The following is a 21,920-nucleotide window of genomic DNA, read 5'->3' on the forward strand; positions in this document are numbered from 1 at the left end:
TCTTTCAAAATTTACGAACTCACATCAGTTTCCCGAAATGGTTGGGCCGATTTTCACAAACTTAGTCCCAAATGATAGCTATAATATCCCCATAGATGTATATAAAATTTCGTACGGATCGTTTATATGGGTCCGGAAATATAGACTAAATCGTTCGGTCACATATGAAATTCCCATATAAGTCGGAACTCTAATTTTTTTCAAAAAATTTCAGAAATCGAATTCGTATTTTTGATGCCAAACATCTTTAAAATGCATGAAACGTCGAGATTTTATGTTATCTCGAAAAAATTTTATTTATGAAAATCGACTTTTTGGGACTTTGCCGATTTCGCACCTTTTTGCCTTTCTCATATAAAGAAAGGCTATGCAATCACTGTAAAAATCGACTTTTTAACCGAGGCCCGGAGGGCCGAGTATCATACACCATTCGATTCAGTTCGTCGAGATCGGCAAATGTCTGTGTGTGTATGTATGTGTGTGTGTGTGTGTGTGTATGTGTGTGTGTGTCATTTAAACTCACACAATTTTCTCAGAGATGGCTGAACCGATTTTCGCAAACTTAGTTTCATCTGAAAGGTATAACGCTCCCATAAGCTGCTATTGAATTTTTAGTTGATCTGACTTCCGGTTCCGGAGTTACGGGTTGAAGAGTGCGGTCACACAGCAAATTCCCATATAAACTGGTACTACCATAATGTTCAAATGATGTAAAACATATTAAAATTGATGTAACATTACTCTAGTTTGCGGGTCTGGATCACTAATGATCAATCAAAGCAGCTTTGACCACATTGGCCACCTATGACGGTTCATGACGCCCTCGGGGAACCCGCCAAGTTCCTAAGCTAATATCACACCCATTCCACAACGAATTCTCTACCGATTTTTACGAACTTAATTTCAAATGAAAGATACAGTAATGCCATTGACTGCTGCTGAATTTCATTCGGTTCTGACTCTTGCTTCCGGAGTTACAGGGGTGTTTGTAAGGATACACTGGAATTTCCCATATAAATCGGTACAATCGTAATACCTCAGAGGCTAAAAACTATTGAAATGGTCACCAAATTACTTCTAATCGTAGATTTAGATCACTGATTGCCAATCAAACATTCTTTGAATATATTGTCCACTATCGACGATTCCGGAAGTCTGGAATTCCGGGCATATTACACAATTAAAGTCACATTGGTTCATCGGTGATGACTGAACCGATTTTCTCAAACCAAGTCTCAAATGGAAGGCAAAATATGCAGTTGAGTATTGCGTAGCCGCCCCTTCCCCCCCCCCCCCCTCCCCACCTTGCCCTTACACCTCCCTTCTTCATCACTCCCCTCTTCTTGGATCACCCTCACGCCTAGATTTCCTTCATCCACCCCGTATACCGAAATAAGATGAAGGATTTCTGACGCATCCTCCACACCCACTCTACTAAACCCCCATTCCCTACACGTTCAAACGCATTCCACCAACCTTTGCAAATTATAATCACATGAAGATAACATTGAACTCATGCTTATTAAGCTAATTAAATATTATTCTTTTGCCTTTCTTATATAGAAAGGTTATGCAATTGCTCCAAAAACCGACTTTCTAACCGAGGCCCGGAGGGCCGAGTCTCATATAACATTCGACTTAGTTCGCCGAGATCGCAAAATATCTGTGTGTATGTATGTGTGTATGTATGTATGTGTGTATGTGTATGTGTGTATGTATGTGTGTGTATGTGCGGATTTGTTAACAAAATGTCCACATCGGTTACTCGGAGATGGCTGAAACGATTTTTACAAACTAAGATTCAAATGAAAGGTATAATATTCCCATAGGTTGCCATTGAATTTCATCTTCAACCGACATCTTGTTCCGAATTACGAGTTGAAGAGTATGGTTACAAAACAAAATTTGTTGATTTTTCCAAATCGATTTCTCGGAATTTTCTGAACCGATTTTGACAAACTTAATTTTAAATGAAAGGTCCATCAGCTGCTGTTGAATTTTGTGTGGATCCGAGTTCTGGTTCCTGAATTACAGGGTGATACGTACGATCACGCAGCAAATCCCGATTCTAATGAATTCTGCGATGAATGTAAAAAGGTGATTTTTTTCCAAAATGTAAACACAACTGTTGAATTTGTAGATCTAGGTCCCCAACAGTCATTCAAAGTCTCTTTGGCCACACTGGCCACCATCGACGGATCCGGAAGCATCCAAAGTCAGAATAACGGTTATATTGGTTTCTCGAAAATGGCTAGATTTGCTCAACTTAGTCTCAAATGAAAGGTGTTGCGTCCCCAGAAACTGATATTAAATTCCATCTCCATCCGACTTCCAGCACCGGAGTTACGGGTTGTGGAGGTCGATCACATAGAAAACTCCGATTCAAACCGATACCGCGATGAATGCAAAAAGGTGCTCTTATATATACTTACCAAGTGTAATAAGAATGAAAGACATTTCCATAAAGTTATATTGTACGAACCAGCTATTAAATCATAGTTTGGAGAAATGAGAAAGGCACAATTGCACCTCTAGGTGGATTAAAACAGGTTTTTCAGTTCAATATTACCGTGGCTGTTTTTTCTTTTACAAAATTTTAGAACTCGAATAATGATTTATTTTCCTGTATATGGTTGTCATGTGATGTATAATAATAAAATGTAATATATGCATTTAAAAGTTTTTAATGAATATAAACAACGCACACATTCTCGTGATTCATGATTGAGAAAGGCACAATTGCACCGCTAGGTGGATTAAAATAGGTTTTGCCAAGTGAAACGAGGTCAGTGCCAGAAAGTTTTGCGCGCGACTCGGCAATCGTTGGCAAAATAATGGTGAGGGGCCATCGAGGTCGGAAAACCGCTCGGACGGTACGGTATCACCACGTGTGGAAGCTAACCTCAAAACGACGGTTCGCCGGTGACGCAACCGATAGAAGTTAGTTAACAAGCACCGATAAACCGATAAGGACTCAGGATTAGCGATCAACTTTTTGCTGAAGCGGTACGCTAGTGACGGTCAGCTCGAGACTGTAAATTGATATGCGATTTGTAATCGACAGGCATAAAGGCGATTCACACACATCGTCGGCAGCAAGTGCAAAAGGTAGCCACAGTACCACACAGAAAAAGACCTTCCAAAGGAAGTAGGTGGCAAAAAGTTCAAGGTCCAAATGGAGGCCAATTCCCATGGTGCCTCAGGGCTATTATTTGCAGATCTAAACCAGAGGGTTCGGACCAAGGAGTTTTTATTCTCAGGTGATACAATCCTCAAAAACGCCGATCAGCCATGTTGGTTTTAGAAACGACAGCTAACAACATTGTTTACTATTTCTCTCCATATGTTTGCTTAGATTTCAGGCGGTAAACAAAGTTGTTCGCTGTCATTTTTCTTCCCCGCAGTATACTGCACGCTTACCTCACTCCTCACCTAGCTACTGTCAAAGACGAATCACCTTATAACTCAAAGCACCTTGGTTCGGACAGCAAGCGGGATCGGTCAGCAACCTACGAGGGGAGACGGCGGTACAGAACGAATCGATCCGCTCTGAGCGTGACTTTTTGACGGAGACGGTTTGGTGAGGAGATCTGAGTAGTCGACGACCACTTGCAGCTTCCACGACGACTATATGTCACACCGACACGAAGGACAAGTTATCCGCTGGAGCACGACGGCACGGCCCGTTAGGAGAAAAGTCGATTCGATCGCATTCGTACCGATCGCGAGTTTGGGTTGCGGAAGTGCCTTCATGATGGGTGCGAACTGCAGTGTGCATCTCCAGGAAAAAAACGGCGCGGCGGACATGGTAGGGGTGCACGCAGAGCAAGCGTGGGTAAGAAGAAAAGAGAATGGCTAGGATTAGTAGATAAAAGAGAAGAGAGAACGAAAGGAGTAGAATAAGATGCAGACAAAGCAGGACGATGGAAGGAGAATAAAGTTTGTGTCAATGAAAATTTATGTTGTGGATTTTAGTTTCTTCAGTTTTATGTACCGAGCTTTCCAGGGCTGATCCAGGTTTTCGTTTCCCCCTTAACAGTCACACACGATAATACAGCCATGGTGCAGTTATCCAAGAAGAAAATATATGCCTTGAAGAACAGCTCATGAAAGAAAGAATGATGCATTTGCTGCTTGTATATTGATTATCTCCCTTATTATTCAGTTCAATAATTATATTTCTATGAAAGTTATGGGATCTGTCTTAAACGAGTGAGAGAAACGTAACAGCCGTTCCCAAATGCCGATACTGTCCATAACACTGCAAATTTTCATTGGTTCCAAAACTTAATGTTTATTCATTATTCTGTTTTATTTTTCAATATTTGGATACAATTGTATTGGTAATACATCTCATAAAGGGTGTCCCACATCAAACTGCACCGCGGGTAAAACGCTGTAGAAAGTAACACATTGGGTATTTTATCTTGAAAATTTGGGTAGAAGTTGTTTAGAGTGTATTGTTTACACTGTATTTTTATCGCACTCAGTTTTTCGAAAATAGGAAAAATAGCGTCACCCAAAAAGCAACGTCGCGAATTGAATTCGCGCAAGAACCTGGAAAATCCTCACCTCTCTCATCGGGACATCGGAAAACAAGTCTGAGCAGTCAACGTTGCGTCGTGTGATTAAACGTTACTACTCAACTCTGAGCATCTAACGGAAGGAGAAATGCGGTCAAAATGGATGTTCTATTAGTGATGAGGAACACGAGCGTGTAGTGAAAGCGATTAAACGGAATCCCAAGGATGTAACCAAAGAGTTGAATCTGTCTAAGCATTTCGTTCAAAGAGCGAAGGACCGTGCAAAAGGCTCCAAATCGTGACGAACGGCAAAATACGGTGGGAAAGTCGCGGACCCGAAAACTTTAGAACACCCAGACGCTGACGAAGCTTCATTGTCTCATTATGGATGATGAAACTTATGTCAAGGCGGACTTCCGGCAGCTCCCGGGGCTACTATTCTCATCGCCCAGCGCACGCTTGATGTTCCGGAGGAAGTAAGGAAGCAGAAACTTTCAAAGTTCGCCAATAAATACATGATTTGGCAAGCGACCTGCTCATGTGGCAAACGAAGTGCGCCGTTCGTGACTACCGGGACTGTAAAAGGGGAGATCTACCTCAAGGAGTGTCAACAGAAGCGTCTGCTTCTTTTGATGAAGCAACACGAGGGCACTACGATCTTCTGGTCGGATCTAGTATTGAGCCTCTATTCTAGTGTTGTCCTGGAGTGGTACGAAGCCAACGGGGTCACTTTCATACACAAGGACATGAACCCCTCAATGCACCGAAACTAAGGCTCATCGAAGAATGCTGGGTAATTATGAAGGAGGCACTACGGATGCAAAACAAGAAGATTTAATCTTGAAGAAAAAGTGGGTTTGCGTACAGAAGAAGCTGCAACTAGATGTTGTACAGAGCCTAAATAGTGGAGTTAAGCGTAAGATGCGAGCGTACAGTTATGGTATTGAAGTTGAATGAAATAAATATGCCAAAAGCTTACTAATGGGTTTAAATTTATTGTCTGAAAGTTTGAAAAGGATCGGTCCACTAGATAATTTTCTACAGCATTGTTTCCGTGATGCAATTTGATGTCACCCTATATTTATGTAAAAATGAAAAAACGCCGTTTTCCGCTGTGCATATTAGTCGTATGCTTTCTCCTTGATGGTGCCGGCTGTTGGGCAGGAGGGACTAGTCGCAATTCTTACCAACTGATTGCACTGATTGCGCTACCCTTGCACAATACGAAAACTCGCATCTATGGTCAATAATTGAACCAAACAGAGCGATTTTTATTCAAAAAGTTTCAGGAATCGTCTGAGCTCAGTATTTTGGTTCTTAAATGTGCTAGTTTGGAAGACATAATAAAGATAACTCAACTTGCTCATATTAGCCCGTTTCGCTCTGATTCGCCTTTCTATATTTTCTAATTAGGGCGAATGTCCCATCGAGGTTAAAGCTCCAATAAACAATACAATACAATTTTCTAATTATTTGGCTTTAAATTTGTCATAAGGGTTCAAATAAGAAGGTTTTAAGTGAATTTAATACATTGAATTCATTTATGACACTGAAACGTAGTTAAAATTAGCATTGTCGTTCAATAGGGTTATTCAATCCATATTAGACCATATTAAGTAATTATAGCTTTAAAGTTTTTTTTTTTTTTATTCAAATCGTTTATTTGATAAGGCACGTTGCGTTAGCTTAAAGGTGCCAATTTTGTTTTGTTTTACATTTTAAATTGCTTAAAACTAGGGGATTACATATTGATTTTTTTTTAAATGAAACTAAGGCGATTTTATAGCTATCTTATATATCTACACAAGGGGATAATATTGTTTTCGTAAGATTAGGGGGGTCATTTAGTTTTTGTGGCAATATGGTTTGACATTTTTATCAGTGAGATTATTGGAGCAAATAATGTTTAATTAAGGGGGACAATTTTTTACGACTAACTTAAAACTAGGCATAACTAGAGGGCATGATTGAATTTTGTAAAGATTCGTAATTATAGTTATTTTTTGTGGGTAGTAGAGTTGGGCAATTTCAACGAGATTATATAATATAATAGTTAAAACTAGAAGAGACAAGAAGAGCTAAATGCTTCGTGATGATATTGGGGGGGTAGGGGTGTTACTTCTGGGTATAAGAGTCAGGGGAGGGAGGGTAGACAAAGATGGCAGGGAGAGAAAATTATTTCAGTTTCAGGCATCGTGAGATCAACGGATGGATTACAAACTCGGGTGGCCTTCATCAGGGGAATCATGTACTGGGACGCCGGGTGGTCCTCCTCAAGATGGCAGGGGTTTTTCCAGACGATTTCGTAGTACGGCTCAGATGTGGATCGGCTACATTTCGAGTTAAGCGTGTTATGTTCGTGCCGTAGGTCCCGTGTTTGTTGGCTCATTCGATACAGATGGTTTGATACAGGTGGAAGAGCGTTCTGAGAATGATAAGGAGATAACAAGGGGCAGTTAGACTTGTATATTGATGGTTTTCACAAAGGTGTATATAAGGGACATATAGAGAACATCGCGGCTTGCCAGCACATCTCTAACCGGGACGTTGGTTGGTCTTCCTCGGGCCCGCAGGGTATCCATTAGCCGAGACCTAGCGGAACTGTACTCGGTGCACGCCCAGACAATGTGCTCGATGTCGTGATAGCCGTCGCCACAAGCGCAGATACCACTATCCACGAGCCCAATACGCCGGAGATGTGCATCCAGCGTGTAATGGTTTGCCATGAGTCGGGACATCACACGAATGAAGTCACGACCCACATCCATCCCCTTGAACCAAGGTTTCGTCGATACCTTAGGGATTATCGAATGTAGCCACCTTCCCAGCTCTCCACTGCTCCACGAAGTTTGCCAACTTTCGAGGGTTCTCTGATGAGTAATACTGAAAAATTCGCTGAAGCAAATTGGTCTTTCGTAAACGTCTCCTTCTAAGGCACCCACCTTAGCTAAGGAGTCTGCCTTCTCATTGCCCGGAATGGAGCAATGAGAAGGGACCCATACCAAGGTAATCTGGAAAGAGTTGTCAGATAAAGCACTCAGTAGCTCCCGTATTTTCCCCAAAAAATACGAGGAGTGTTTGCCATGTTTCATCGAGCGAATAGCGTCAATGGAACTGAGGCTATCCGAAACGATGAAGTAATGGTCTGCGGGTAATGTTTCAATGACTCCAAGGGTATACTGAATGGCAGCTAGTTCTGCGGCGTAAACTGAAGCAGGGTCACTGAGTTTGTAGGAGGCGGTGAACTTTTGATTGAAAATACCGAATCCAGTGGATCCTTCGAGGTTTGATCCGTCAGTATAAAACATCTTAGAACAGTCGACTTCTCGGAATTTATTATAAAAAATGTTTGGAACCACTTGTGGGCGTATGTGGTCCGGAATTCCACTAATCTCGTCTTTCATGGATGTGTCGAAGAAAACAGTAAATGAAATGCACACGGTTGGGATTGTAAGAAGAAGGGTTAATATTCTGCGCCATGTAGTCAAAGTACAGGGACATGAAACGGGTCTGAGAATTGAGCTCAACAAGCCTTTCGAAATTTTCAATCACGACCGGGTTCAAGATATCGCATCGAATGAGCAATCGATATGAGAGTTCCCAAAATCGATTTTTCAACGGGAGAACGCCCGACAGCACTTCGAGACTCATCGTATGGGTCGACTGCATGCACCCTAAGGCGATACGCAAACAACGATACTGAATTCTTTCGAGTTTGATGAAATGTATGTTCGCGGCGGAGCGAAAGCAGAAGCATCCGTATTCCATTACCGACAGTATCGTTGTTTGATACAACCTAATTAGGTCTCCTGGGTGGGCACCCCACCATGTTCCGGTTATTGTACGAAGAAAGTTGATCCTTTGCTGGCATTTCTGTTTCAGATACCGAATATGGCATCCCCAAGTACCTTTCGAGTCGAACCAGACCCCTAGATATTTTACTGTGAAGACCTGAGCGATAGTTTGACCCATTAATAGAAGCTGTAGTTGTGCTGGTTCACGCTTCCTTGAAAATACAACTAGCTCAGTTTTCTCCGTGGAGAATTCGATACCCAGCTTAATAGCCCAAGCAGACAAATTGTCCAGGGTATTCTGTAATGGTCCTTGTAGATCGACAGCTTTGGGTCCCGTAACAGACACCACGCCATCGTCTGCAAGTTGCCTTAACGTGCAGGAATTGTCAAGACATTCATCAATGTCGTTGACATAGAAATTGTATAAAAGGGGGCTTAGACATGAGCCCTGGGGAAGGCCCATGTAGCTAAATCGTGATGTCGATAAGTCACCATGCGAAAAATGCATGTGCTTTTCCGACAACAAGTTTAGTAAAAAGTTGTTTAAAGTCGCTGAAAGACCATGCTGGTGCAGCTTCTCTGAAAGAATGTTGATCGAAACTGAATCAAAAGCCCCCTTAATATCTAGGAACACTGATGCCATCTGCTCTTTGCTAGCATAGGCCATTTGAATTTCAGTTGAGAGCAACGCAAGACAATCGTTCGTCCCTTTGCCTTTGCTAAAGCCAAATTGTGTATCTGACAGTAAGCCATTTGCTTCGACCCAATTGTCGAGGCGGGATAGGATCATTTTCTCGAACAACTTCCGGATACAGGATAGCATTGCGATCGGACGGTACGAATTGTGGTCGGAGGCTGGTTTTCCTGGTTTTTGGATGGCGATGACTTTCACTTGTCTCCAATCGAGTGGGACAATGTTAGCCTCGAGAAACTTATTAAATAAGTTCAACAAGCGTCTCTTGGCAGAGTCAGGCAGATTCTTCAACAAGTTGAATTTGATTCTGTCTGGCCCCGGAGCTTTATTGTTACACGACAAGAGAGCAAGTGAGAACTCCACCATCGAAAAAGGTGTTTCGTTCGCGCTATCGTGAGGAGACGCGGCGCGGTAAATCTTCTGTGCCGGGGCGGAATCCGGACAAACCTTCTTGGCGAAATCGAATATCCAACGGTTTGAATATTCCACGCTCTCATTAGTACTGTTTCGATTTCGCATACGTCGGGCTGTTCCCCAAAGAGTGCTCATCGATGTTTCTCTCGTTAATCCGTCGACGAACCGGCGCCAATAATCGCGTTTTTTGGCTTTCATCAAACTCTTCATTCGCTTGTCTAACGTCGCGTACTGTCGAAAACTGGCGGGTAACCCGTCGTTCCGGAAGGTCTTAAACGCGGCGGCCTTCTCTGCGTACACGTCTGAGCACTCTTTATCCCACCAGGGATTGGGAGAACGTTTTTGTATGTTCGCGCCGGGTACTGGCCTAGTCTGAGCTTGATTCGCGCTGTCGAGAATCAAGCCAGCCAAAAAGCTGTACTCTTCCTCTGGAGGAAGTTCTTGGGTAGATTCGATGTTGTCGGATATCGCGGCAGCATAGCTCTTCCAATCGATATTTCGTGTGAGGTCATACGAAATATTGATTGATTTCAATGGCCTTGAACCGTTATTGAGGGGTCATGCATAAATGACGTAGCATTTTAGGGGGTAGGGGGGATACACAAAATTTGTGACGAAGTGTGACGAGGGGGAGGGTAGGGTCAGAAGTTGTGCGACGTAGCATTAAGTTTAAATTTTTTGGCGGGCATCAAAACCCATTAATTAGAGAAAACAATTTATTGTTCCTCCATTCCTAAGTTGATTTTCACGCGGGTTTTTCATTTTGTAAATTTTACTGTTCGCGGAATGGCAGGCTCGCATAGAAAAGGATAGATTTTTCATGCGGATTTAAATTTCCACATTAGTTAGCTAATATTGCTAACTAGTAGACTTATTTTGGTAGCTGAATTAAATTTTCTTTCGGATTCAATCAAAGAAAATTTAGTAATTTAGTTGAGCTTATGCTTCCTAAAGTCGTTGGCAGCTGCAGGATTGTGAACTTTTCTTCATGCTTTATGATTCTAAACAAAACTATCCACACTATATTTGTCATGAAATGGGCTTCTTTTGTAGGCAATTTGCAGTTATAATGAAAATGTTGATAAAAGTCGTCAAACATTTTGTAAGGATATATATTTAAAAGAATTGAAAAACATATGTAATTTTTTCATCTCCTGGTCACGTTGCGGGGGGGGGGGTTAGAGATATGCTACGTCATTTACAAGGGGGAGGTTAGAATTTTGTGACGAAATGCTACGAGGGGGGAGGGAGGGGTCGAAAATCGCCAGAAAAAAGCTACGTCATTTGTGTACGGTCCCTGATTGAGACTACAATCGGCAGATGGTCGCTGCCGTGGGGATCAGGAATTACCTTCCACGTGCAATTTAACCGCAGCGATGTTGAGCAAAGGGACAAGTCTAAGGCGCTCGGGCGCGCTGGAGGAGCAGGAATCCTTGTCATTTCACCCGTGTTTAAAATTGTCAAATTGAAGTTATCGCAAAGATCCTGAATTAAGGAAGACCGGTTATCATCATAGAGGCAACCCCATGCTGTACCGTGAGAGTTAAAGTCTCCTAAAACTAGTCGCGGTGCTGGCAGGGATTCTAAGATGTCTTGTAGCCGTCGGTGCCCAACCGCGGTGTTGGGGGGAATATATATGGAAGCTATGCAAAGGCTTTTGCCTTTGGTTGTTACTTGACAAGCGACAACTTCAATACCTGTTATCGAGGGAAGGTTAATTCTGTAGAAGGAATAGCACTTTTTGATCCCCAAAAGCACTCCTCCATAGGGGGTGTCTCGATCCAGGCGAATAATATTAAAGTCGTGGAAGTTGAGTTCTATGTCGGAAGTTAACCAAGTTTCACATAATGCAAATGCATCGCAACTCAAATTATTTATTAAAATTTTGAAGGAATCGATTTTCGGGATGATACTTCTGCAATTCCACTGTAGAACAGTGATCAAATCCGTGACCTCGTTCGATGAGTTAGCCATCGAAGGATACAATCGCTGAGAGGAGGGGCCATTTAGCAGTCAACTGCTTCAAAAATGTTCTCACTGTAGGGAGAAAAGCTAACATAAGACTTTTAATAGGATCAGTAATATTGAAAGTTTTTATTATCCAGTCCACTATGTCCGAGAGTTTTATAATTCCAGTGCTGTGATTACTCTCGAACTGAAACAAAGGAACACTTGGGATTTTTGATGTTCCTGGAAGTGCTGGGAACTCCTTCTCTGAGCTTAATCCTCCGAGACCAGGAGCTAATTGCTTCGGTTTGGTTGCAATACTTCCAATAGATGTGACTTTCGGAGCCCCCTCAAGGGACACCTTCTGGCCTTTACAAGGAACTTTACGAGAGGAAGTGTTCCTCCTCTTCCTATAAATTCTAGGCACCCTAGTAGATGTTCCCTCTTGTGGGTTACCAGCCTCGCCCTCGTCAGGAGGCAAGTGAGTATAGATGTTTGCTGAGGATGGTGGCGTAGCATTCTTTAACATTTCTGCGAAAGAATGTTTGGATCGTCCCGCAAGGGAACGTTTCAGTTTATCCCCGCGTAGTTTGTACGCGGGACATGCCGAGATATCATGCAGACTCTCCGCACAGTAAGGACACTTTTCGGCTTGCCTACTGCACGAATCATCTAGATGATTCTCCCCGCATTTTCCACAGCGGGCCTTATTGCTACAATGGGTGGCTGTGTGACCCAGTTGTTTACACTTTGTGCAATTCATGACCCGCGGCACAAACAGACGCACAGGCAGACGAACCTTGTGCAAGAGGACGAAATTTGGCAAAGCGGTACCAGCGAAGGTCACCCGATAAGAGTTTGATTGGGGGTACGTTTTTGAACCATCCCCCGCAACTACTACTGAGTGCAAACGTTTGCACTCAAGTATTTTAACTGGCTGAAGAAAGCGGTCTCTGAATCGGCCAACCCCGTACTTCAGCAGATCCTCGCACGTCAAACTCTCATCGGTTACGACGCCTTCGGATTGTACTCTTACAGCCGGAATATACACGTTATAATCCCGCGTAAAGTGCTCACAGCAAGCAATATCGTTTGCCTGCTTTGAGTTGGCTAGCAACACCCTTATCTTGTCCGAGCGGACCTTTGAAATTTCGGTCACAGCCGAGAACCGTTCCGTCAGGTCTCTAGAAATCTGAAGAAGATTCAGTGATTTAGTCTTGGGCCGAAAGAAGACCACAAATGGACCAGTTGAGAGTTCTGGATAGCATTTGGGCCGGGGGGGAGCCTTAGAAGTTGAACCCGATTCAACTTCCATTTGACCATCCGGAGAGGGAACCATAGAAAACGTCAACGCACGGGGTCAGCGCCCGCGCAGACGGAAGAAAGCAATAAATGTGTTACAAAAGACAAAAACCACTTAGCTTTAAACTGGTGTCCAACGACGAACCGATCCAGCTTATACAGCTGGCTATTGTTTAATCCTCACACGCGAACAAAAGACTGAGGACCGAACCGAACTGGCAAAATAACCTTGAATGCGGATTAAAACTATTCTTTATCGCCTCACACAGCACTACGGACTAGAAAAAACAACCTCTGTCTCGATGGAGAGCTCGAAAACGAATGATAGCTTTAAAGTTGTAATAACCTAGACCTTTCAGTTCAATTAGAACTTTTAATGATGGATACTAAGTTGACAAAGGTCAAGTACTCAATTGTCTATTTGATACACTTCCAAATATGTACGGGGTCATCACCGACGATTTCCCCTGAGTTTCTTTTCAAACTGACAACTGAATCGATGAAATGGACTCTTCAACGTATTGCGCTGTATAAGTCTCCGGAAAAGATATAATTATTCCAGTTCTACTTCAACGACAACATGAACACTTCAGGCACATTTTCAAAAAAGTTCTTTCTTGTAGTATTGCGACAGTCCGCGCCTACGATGGCTGCATATTGTGACCATATTTTGCATCTCTTGGTTTGGAACCTAGCACACGAGATAAGGACAGTATCAATGTAGCTAAAAAGGTGTGCAAGAATAAGTTCAAGTTATATTCTTCCTTAGTGATGCACGTATTCGTTCAGAACTATTGACTAAATTCAACTTTTGGTTAAAAATGAACTACTACCGCTATTCGTATATGTTGTGGGCCGTGTTCGGAGGTGACCGATAGAGAAGATTACACGATCCACACGTTAAAACATATACTTTATTAAAATATTACGCGGACGAAACAGAGTGGTAAAAATACGCGTGTTACTGCTAGTATGGTATATCACTTTCTGACTAGCTAACCGGATGCTGTTCGGTGCGTCAACTGAGTGACAGGCGGGCTGCCACCAGTGAGCCCAGCGATTCCTATTGAGTTGTAGGGATGTCCACGTCTCCAACAACTCCCCTCCTAATACAGCTGATAGGGGTCGAACCATTGCGGAGCTCTTCGGACACGCGAAGAGCGGCGAGGTACCTGAACAGCTGAATCGGCTTCATTTGCAGATTGAAATTCTGATGTCGAACTTGGCGATGTTGAAGATGAAGAAGACGATACTGATAACTGTGACGATGACTCCGATGATAAGGTAGGCCTTCTCACCAAAGTATTTGGTGTTGACGATGGTCTCAAATTAGAGCAGCTTGTAAGAGGTGCTACTGGCGTTGAGTGTGCTAATGGATCCGTTGTGCGACGAACTGGAAGATTCCAAGCATTAAGTAGAATGTTGAGTGAAAGTTTCGTACTATCTTTCGATGTCGATACGTTGAGATCCTCCGATACAGCGCGATCTCGAAGCCGGTTAACATGGGACCGAACAAGCCTTCTATTGTCGAGCTGAACGTTGTACATTACACGACCTATACGTTCCAGTACTGTTCCTGGAGCCCTGTGCCATTGATTTTTAACGAAGACTTTTGCTTATACCGGATCTTTAGCTTTGAACTCACGCTTCAAGGGTCGGCTCTCGCTAGGCTGTTCAAACTGCACAGAATCTGGTGGAGGACGGAGTAGATCCAAACTGGTACGGATCGGACGACCGAACATGACTTCTGCTGGTGATTTTCCATCCGGAGAAGAAAAACAAGGTGTGCTCCGGTAAGTCAGCAAAAATGTACTGAGTGCTTCACGCATTGTCGCTCTCCCCTCCTTAATCTTCTTTATTGACCGTTTGAATGTATCCACAAACCGCTCAGCTTGACCGTTCGATTGTGGGTGAAACGGCGCAGTTGTGAGATGCTCGATACCGTTATCCGTACAGTAGGATTGAAATTCTGCACTGGTGAACTGTGAGCCGTTGTCGCTCACTAGTGTCTCTGGCATTCCCAAGCGTGCGAACAGTTCTCTGATGATTTTGATTGTAACGGCTGTAGTGATGCTGCGAGTCTGCACAATCTCAGGCCACTTCGAAAAAGAATGCACGACGACCAAGTAGTATTCCCCGTCGATCGGTCCAGCATAGTCAAGATGTACACGCTGCCACGGTTTTGTTGATTTAGGCCAAGACAAAGGCGCTGACTTCGGTGGTGTTTTCGCAGCCATCGCACATTGATGGCATAATCAACAATGTCGTTATCGAGAGTTGGCCAATAAACATAAGACCTGGCAATCACCTTCATTCGCTGGATTCCATGGTGGCCACGATGAAGCTGCTGAAGACTGCGCTTGCGATGGGGCGAAGGAATAACAAGTCGATCGCCAAATAGTATGCAGCCTTGTACCGTGGTAAGTGATTCACGTCGTGCATAAAACCGCTTGAGCTCTGCATCAGTAACGGTCTCAGGCCAACCGTCAATCAGGTATCGATAAACTGCTTTGGTGATAGGATCGGACTGTGTAGACTGTTGTACGATTCTAAAACTCAGAGGGAGAACGGTTAGTGTATCTTGTGTAACTGACCTTAAGTCATTCTCCAAAGAGACCGAAGCAATCACGTAATCTTCCTCAGGTCTGACGTGCTGGTTAATCAGACGGGAAAGTATGTCAGCATTGCCGAATTTCGTTGTCGGGACGTACTCGATGGTGAACTCATAAAGCAATAGCGTAAGAGCCCAACGTTGTAACCGGTTCGATGTGTAAACAGGAATTCCTTTCTTCGAACCGAAAATCCTCAGCAGCGGCTCGTGATCAGTCTGAAGATGAAAGCGACGACCAAACAACATTTTGTGAAATTTAGTCACTGCGAAAATTATTGCAAGTCCTTCACGATCGGACTGACTATAGTTTTTCTCTGCTGCTGTGAGTGCTCTGGAGGCATGCTGTACCACCTTGAGAGTACCGTCCGGAAACTTGTGTGATAATGTTGCACCGACACCAACAGACGACGCATCTGCCGACACAACTATATCAAGCGCAGGGTTGTAGTGAGTCAACAGTAGATCGGATTTCAACACCTCTTTAAATTTGTTAAATGCCGCCTGGCATTTTTCCGTCCACTCAAATTTTGCATCCGCCTTGAGCAGCTCATCAAGAGGATACCGAAGGGTGCGCATACTAGGAACAAACTTGCCGTAGTAATTTATTGCTCATAGGAAAGAACGAACACCGGAAACGTCAGTGGGCGGTGGCATTTCGTTGATGGCTTGAACCTTTGATGGATCCGGGCGAAGACCGTTGCGGTCAAGCAGATGACCTACATATTTAATTTGCGGCTGAGCGAATATGCACTTTTCTACACGAATGGTAAAACCAAAATCGCTATTCCTTTGAAACACTGCATGAAGGTTCGCCCAGTGATTTTCAGGATTTACACCACCAACGACGACGTCATCTAAATAACCGCACGTATGAGGGAGGCCTGCCAGCATAGTATCGATAAGTTGCTGCAATGCTCCCGGTGCTGCTTTGACTCCCGGTGTCAGACGGTTGTACCGGTAAAGTCCCCGATGGGTGTTGATGGTTAACAATTCACGGCTGCTTTCGTCCACTTCTACCTGCAGAAATGCATCCAACAGATCAATTCGGCTAAACACTATGCAATTAGCCAATTTGTTGAAAATTATTTCTGGTAGCGGCAACGGATATTGATGCGGTTGCAGAGCATTGTTGAGACCGGTGGAATAATCACCGCAAATACGAATAGATCCGTTCGTTTTTCGGACGACAACGATGGGAGCTGCCCAATCCGAAAAGTCTACCGGTGTGATGATATTTGCTCGTTCCAGTCGGTCGAGTTCGTTATCCACACTGCTATGTACCGCATAAGCCACTGGACGCTTTGCACGAAAAACTGGGGTTGTACCTGGTATTAGTTCCAATTTCACTTTTGTTTTCGTACACAACCCCAGCTCGTTCCTAAACACACTCGGGTATGCTGATTTAAGTGACTGCAAAGTGACAGAAGGAACAGTGACGTTGTTGCAGTACGTGCTAATGGCACAGACTAACAGACATAACACTATGAGGGAATTCCCTCAAAAAACATCGATCCGACAATTTTCCCAGAACACTAGCTCCACCTTTTATTCACAGTCCCAAACACTCATTTACTGGTGGGTTACCCCTCAGGTTTGGGAACAATTTTTCACTAGTGGTCTATCCCCCTATGCTTGTTCATATGTCAGTGGCGCCATAATCTCAAATGTGGCCACAGTCCCAACTACAAATATATTCAAAATGACCGTTAAAGCGGGCGAAGCTTTGTTTTTGAGTGTTATGTCTGTTAGTCTGTGCTAATGGGCAGTGACCAGAGATCGAATGCATCCATCAAATCGATGCCAAGAAGGTAAAGTGGTTTTTCAACAACGTAAAACTGACCGGTATGTTGTTTGCCATTGAACGAAATATCACAACTGAACTTAAACAAAAACTGCAAGCGGTCGTCTGACGCTGTTGCGGCTTGTTCGTTTGCCGGTACTGTGGGTGGTTTACCTATTTTCTCCCACAAACGTTTCGAAATGATGCTTATGTCAGATCCCGTGTCCAACTGCAGACGTACATTCACACCGTTCAACATCAGTGTAACAAAACGGCGCCTTTTATCGACGGTATTAATCACAAGACTTACGCTTTTTGTAGCATACGATCCCGGGTGCTTTTTGTTTCGACTGGCTTTGGATGTTCGCTTGGCAGTGGAACAATAACCCTCACGGTGTCCGACAATACCACAATCTTTGCATTTGTGGCTCCTATGACTGCAGTCTCGAACGAAATGCATTCCTCCACAGAACCAGCAGGGCGTCGAGGGAATGTTTTTGTCGGGTCCGGCTGTCTCCACTGGCGGCTTCTGTTGATGTTTTGAAAATCGTTGTTTTCTCTTAATGAAATTTACCGATGACGGTGATGATGATGACTCGATCATTGCCGTGTCCCGCTTTAGGCACAACAATCGCTGACAATCTTCCGAAAGATGATCGAGAGTAATGTCATCGCGTTCCTCAATTTTCGACAGTAGCCGCGTTCGTATTTCGCTGTCTCCTTCCGACTTTAGACCGCAAACAAACATAAGACATTTGAACTGCTCCTCGTTAAGTTTGCTTAGCTCGAATTCAACGCAGGTCTTGTTGAATCGACAAGCATATGTGACGTAATCGTCGGTCGGTTGTTTGGTAACCTGCAAACACCGATACCGTTTACTGATGACGGACTTTGCAGCGCCGAAAAGGATTTTTAGTTTTTCAACTGTATCAGTAAATTTGTAGTCCTTCGGCAATTTCGGCAGGATGTAACTCACATATCTTTCGTGCTCAGATGATCCGAGTTTTCGCATGAGCAAGCGGCAGCCGTGCAGCATCTTGCTCGAACAAATCGTCGTATCTGCCGTACCATGCAGCGAAGGTTATGTTTCCATCCGGATCGTAGCGAAACTCTTTGATATTGTTTGCTAGTGAATCGAGAATCATTTCAGGGTTTGGAGGGACCTGAATACTGATTGATGAGATGACACTCCGGAAGAAATCTTGCTGCTGCTGCATTAACTGTTGTTGCTGCTGCTGCATGAATACCTGTTGCTGCTGCATTAGCTGCCGAAAGAGCTGGTAGGATGCTTCGGCGGAAGACGAACTGGTACTTGAAGATTGCTGCGCTGATGGTGGACCGTTGAAAAATGGAGCTGAATGCCGCTGATGATTTTGCTGCATTCCCGGGTGTTGTGGGTTTACTCCTGGCGGTAGTGGACCGCCTGGCAAGCCGTTTCCCGGCTGATGCTGCTCCGGATTGAGGTTAGATTCCGCCATGCTTTCCGTTTACACGTGGGTGATAAATATTGGCTTTCGATCGCCAATTTTACTAAATTCTCGTCGCCACTGTTGTGGGCCGTGTTCGGAGGTGACCGATAGAGAAGATTACACGATCCACACGTTAAAACATATACTTTATTAAAATATTACGCGGACGAAACAGAGTGGTAAAAATACGCGTGTTACTACTAGTATGGTATATCACTTTCTGACTAGCTAACCGGATGCTGTTCGGTGCGTCAACTGAGTGACAGGCGGGCTGCCACCAGTGAGCCCAGCAATTCCTATTGAGTTGTAGGGATGTCCACGTCTCCAACAGTATACACGTTCAACCAAAACTTCTTGAGCACCGTTAGCCAGGGCGTTTTATGATTGCGAGAGTAGGTATGCGTGGATGATCGCGAAGGACTCGAGCGTTTGTATGTTAACGAGTTTGATCGTTTGGGCGTTTTTATGTGGCGTGGCCGACTATGACACCGTGAAACTTGTTGCCTGTGGTATGAGTACATTTTTTTAAATAACCCAACTGAGGGCATGTATCTAGACTACTAGCACCAAAGGGAGGGGGCTTCGGAGTGAGGACGATTCATATGGTCATCCATAAATGCCAACACGTCTATTTAATCACCGGGTAGTTTGCGAGATCGCAAGTGGATGATCGTGATTGTATATTCGCGTTTGTGATCCGGTTGGTACTCTCTCTAAAGGCTCGAGCATTTGTATAGTAACGTACTTGATACACTGATACACGTATGTGACTTAGGTGTTCAATTTTGAGTGTACGGTACAGACGCTGGAAGAAACAGAGCGGTGCCCTAAAATTTGTTTTCAGTGATTGAGCACTGTTAAATTATTAAAAAGCTTAAGAGTTTAAAAAACTAAATTTTGGAGGAAAAAAATCACATTGCAAAAAGAAGAAAATAGAAATAGTGCCTATTTCTCTTACCACCCTGCCCATTTGAGGTCATTGGTTAGAGAGCCGTCTAAGTACTGTCTTTACGCATAGACCTCCTTGGTGCTAGGGCTAAGGGCCCCGGGATTTTCCATAGGATAAATATTAAATCGTTGTACAAACTATATTCCACAAAAATAGTCGCATTCAATTGTTTTGATATCTTCAGCGCATAGGCAACAATGGAACCGTAGCAATTCGGAATTACGCATTGCAAGACGTTTACAGAACATCAGAAACCTGAGTGGAGTGATGTTAGCGACAAGAAACGAGGTACTACATGACCAGGATGATATTGAACCAATTCAAACGTTAATCCAACATTTCGATTCAAGTGCCAATTTATTTTAAGCAAAAACAATTAAACGTTTTACACAACACGTGTACAAAATTCGAATGGCACCGAACCGGAACGACAACCAGAACAAGATGACAAAACTCGCACAAGGAAGCTGTAAAGGAAGTGGAAGAAAATGTTGACGAACATTGCCACAAAATCTTTGTTTAGCAAGCGATCCGCGGATATGGCAAAATATTTAGCTCTTCATCACATCTGGAGTCGTCAACGGACTATTTTATATGGAAGGAAGGAGCCTCGATACTGTTTTGGGCGGATTTAGCAGCTTTCACTATGTCCGGATCTTATGAGCTGGTACAAAACCAATAATGTTGTTTTTGTACTGCACTCCGCCCAATTAAAAATAATTTAAGCCATCATGAAGGGAAACGTTTGTAAAATTCTAAAACAAGTTTTAAAATGCCGTTGCGAAAGTGTGATTGAAAGTATCTACACAAATCTACTCCACTTGTACTCTCAATCTGATTAGAGGAGTCAAGGCAAATGTGCTTGCGTTTGAGGATATTTGAAAAACCTCGAACGTTTCATGACCTATACTGTGTGTACATTTTTTTTTGGATGACCCAAATATTTAACCAAAGAAAAATAGTTTTATTAATATTGTGGGCAATCTACATATGCTTAACACAAGCAGAAAGGTTTTGTGCTGTCGAAATGAAATAATTTGAAATTTTAAAATTCACTTTATAATTGCTAAAATCATAAACACAGTTCACGGGCACATGACGCACGCAAAGACGTATTATACGTCACGGTCACGTGCACGACATGAATTGAAACAAATTTTACCGCTAGGTTCGAGTAATTTTATGTTTCGTTTTTAAAGCAATTTCTAACAAACGTCTGTCGAAATACTTTTTTTTTGAGAGTTGTCTTGCTGGAGCTGTGGAGCTAGGTTCTCAGAAGGGCTCCCCATCAGAATTACACGCTACAATTGCAGACTAGACAGACAACGTCGCCTACTAAAACACTGCTTAAGGCTAATTGCGGCGGGCCGTGGTTCTGAATGTGATATTCATTGTACGGTTCAGATATGTGCGGGCGTAGAGACTTCGCGATCGCATGTATCATCGCGAAGGGATCGAGCGTTTGTACGTTAACGTGTTCGATCGCGTGTGCGTTTGTATGTCGCGTGTATACGTAACTTCGTGTCTATAAATTCTATTTTATAACCGTGTGCCTTTCGCATATTTGCGTGTGTTCTGGAATGATCGAGCGCGAGCCATGGATCTGATACATGATTTTGGTGTATGGTTCAGATTCAAGAAGAAAATTGGGTTCTTCCATATTCCCAGTCAGGTCGCCATGGAACGTGTTGGCTAATGGATATGAACGTTATTTTTTGATCGGTCATGTTGAATGTATAAACCTAAGTTGCTAGGACGGAGGGTAAAGATTTCCCGACATGACTAATTCATGATTGCGCGAATATGGACATTTGCGGGTTCACGTTTGAGACCGCGTTTGTAACATCGTAGTACTATAACGTTCACCTTATTACCTTAGTACTATAACGTTCATCTTATTGCCACCTTATACCGTTCACCTTATTTACCGTTACCAAGTTTGCACGATAGCGGGCGTAGGTATGCGTAGATGATCGCGAATGGCTTATTAAGTCTTCGTATGTTGACATATTTGTCGCGTGTACGTGACTTGGCGTGTATGAATTTGATTTTATATCCATGTGGCCATTCTTATATTCGCATGTGTTCTAGTATGATCATGCGGACCGTCATTATGATATCTAGTTTTCGGTGTACGGATCACAATCTAAGTTACCCCACATCACTAGAGTTCCCGGTCATGTCGCCGTGGAACGTGTTGCCCAGTGGATATGAGAGCTTTCATTTTTTAATTGGTTCAATTGAAGGCATGGGTCTTCCGGAAGTGACCGATTCATGATTGCGCGAGCGCAGGAGTTTATAGGTTCACGTTTGAGACCATGTTTGGAAATTTATAAGTGCTGAGACGTTTATCTTTCCACCGGGATGTCATCATGTTTGCGAGATCGCGGGTATAGGTTTCGTGGATGATCGCGAAGGGGCTCAAGCATTTGTATGT

General features: G+C 43.4%; 3 protein-coding genes across 3 annotated transcripts in view; all 3 read right to left on the reverse strand.

Annotated features, from left to right (window-relative positions):
- Positions 1-21,920, reverse strand: part of LOC131693102 (mediator of RNA polymerase II transcription subunit 23) — a 161,961-nt gene that overhangs the window by 43,709 nt on the left and 96,332 nt on the right. The window lies entirely within an intron of this gene.
- Positions 14,291-15,861, reverse strand: LOC131688353 (uncharacterized protein K02A2.6-like). The gene is made up of 3 exons (XM_058972560.1): positions 15,269-15,861; positions 14,983-15,223; positions 14,291-14,773 (listed from the first exon to the last, which is right to left on the reverse strand). Exons 1-3 carry the CDS (start codon positions 15,859-15,861, stop codon positions 14,291-14,293), a joined length of 1,317 nt encoding a protein of 438 aa, XP_058828543.1.
- Positions 15,895-18,543, reverse strand: LOC131688354 (uncharacterized). Its single transcript, XM_058972561.1, has 4 exons — positions 18,134-18,543; positions 17,640-17,943; positions 17,376-17,594; positions 15,895-16,695 (listed from the first exon to the last, which is right to left on the reverse strand). Exons 1-4 carry the CDS (start codon positions 18,541-18,543, stop codon positions 15,895-15,897), a joined length of 1,734 nt encoding a protein of 577 aa, XP_058828544.1.

This window comes from Topomyia yanbarensis, chromosome 3, assembly GCF_030247195.1.
Source record: "Topomyia yanbarensis strain Yona2022 chromosome 3, ASM3024719v1, whole genome shotgun sequence".
Lineage (NCBI taxonomy): Eukaryota > Metazoa > Arthropoda > Insecta > Diptera > Culicidae > Topomyia > Topomyia yanbarensis.

Coding starts and splice junctions, on each gene's coding strand:
- LOC131688353 (XM_058972560.1), bottom strand. CDS start 15,861: ATGCGCACCCTTCGGTATCCTCTTGATGAGCTGCTCAAGGCGGATGCA. Junction 15,224..15,268: donor TCTTTGGAGAATGACTTAAG/GTCAGTTACACA, acceptor TCTGAGTTTTAG/AATCGTACAACAGTCTACAC. Junction 14,774..14,982: donor ATGGAATCCAGCGAATGAAG/GTGATTGCCAGG, acceptor TCTTTTTCGAAG/TGGCCTGAGATTGTGCAGAC.
- LOC131688354 (XM_058972561.1), bottom strand. CDS start 18,543: ATGGCGGAATCTAACCTCAATCCGGAGCAGCATCAGCCGGGAAACGGC. Junction 17,944..18,133: donor AACATAACCTTCGCTGCATG/GTACGGCAGATA, acceptor GTCCGTCATCAG/TAAACGGTATCGGTGTTTGC. Junction 16,696..17,375: donor GATCGTATGCTACAAAAAGC/GTAAGTCTTGTG, acceptor GTCACTTTGCAG/TCACTTAAATCAGCATACCC.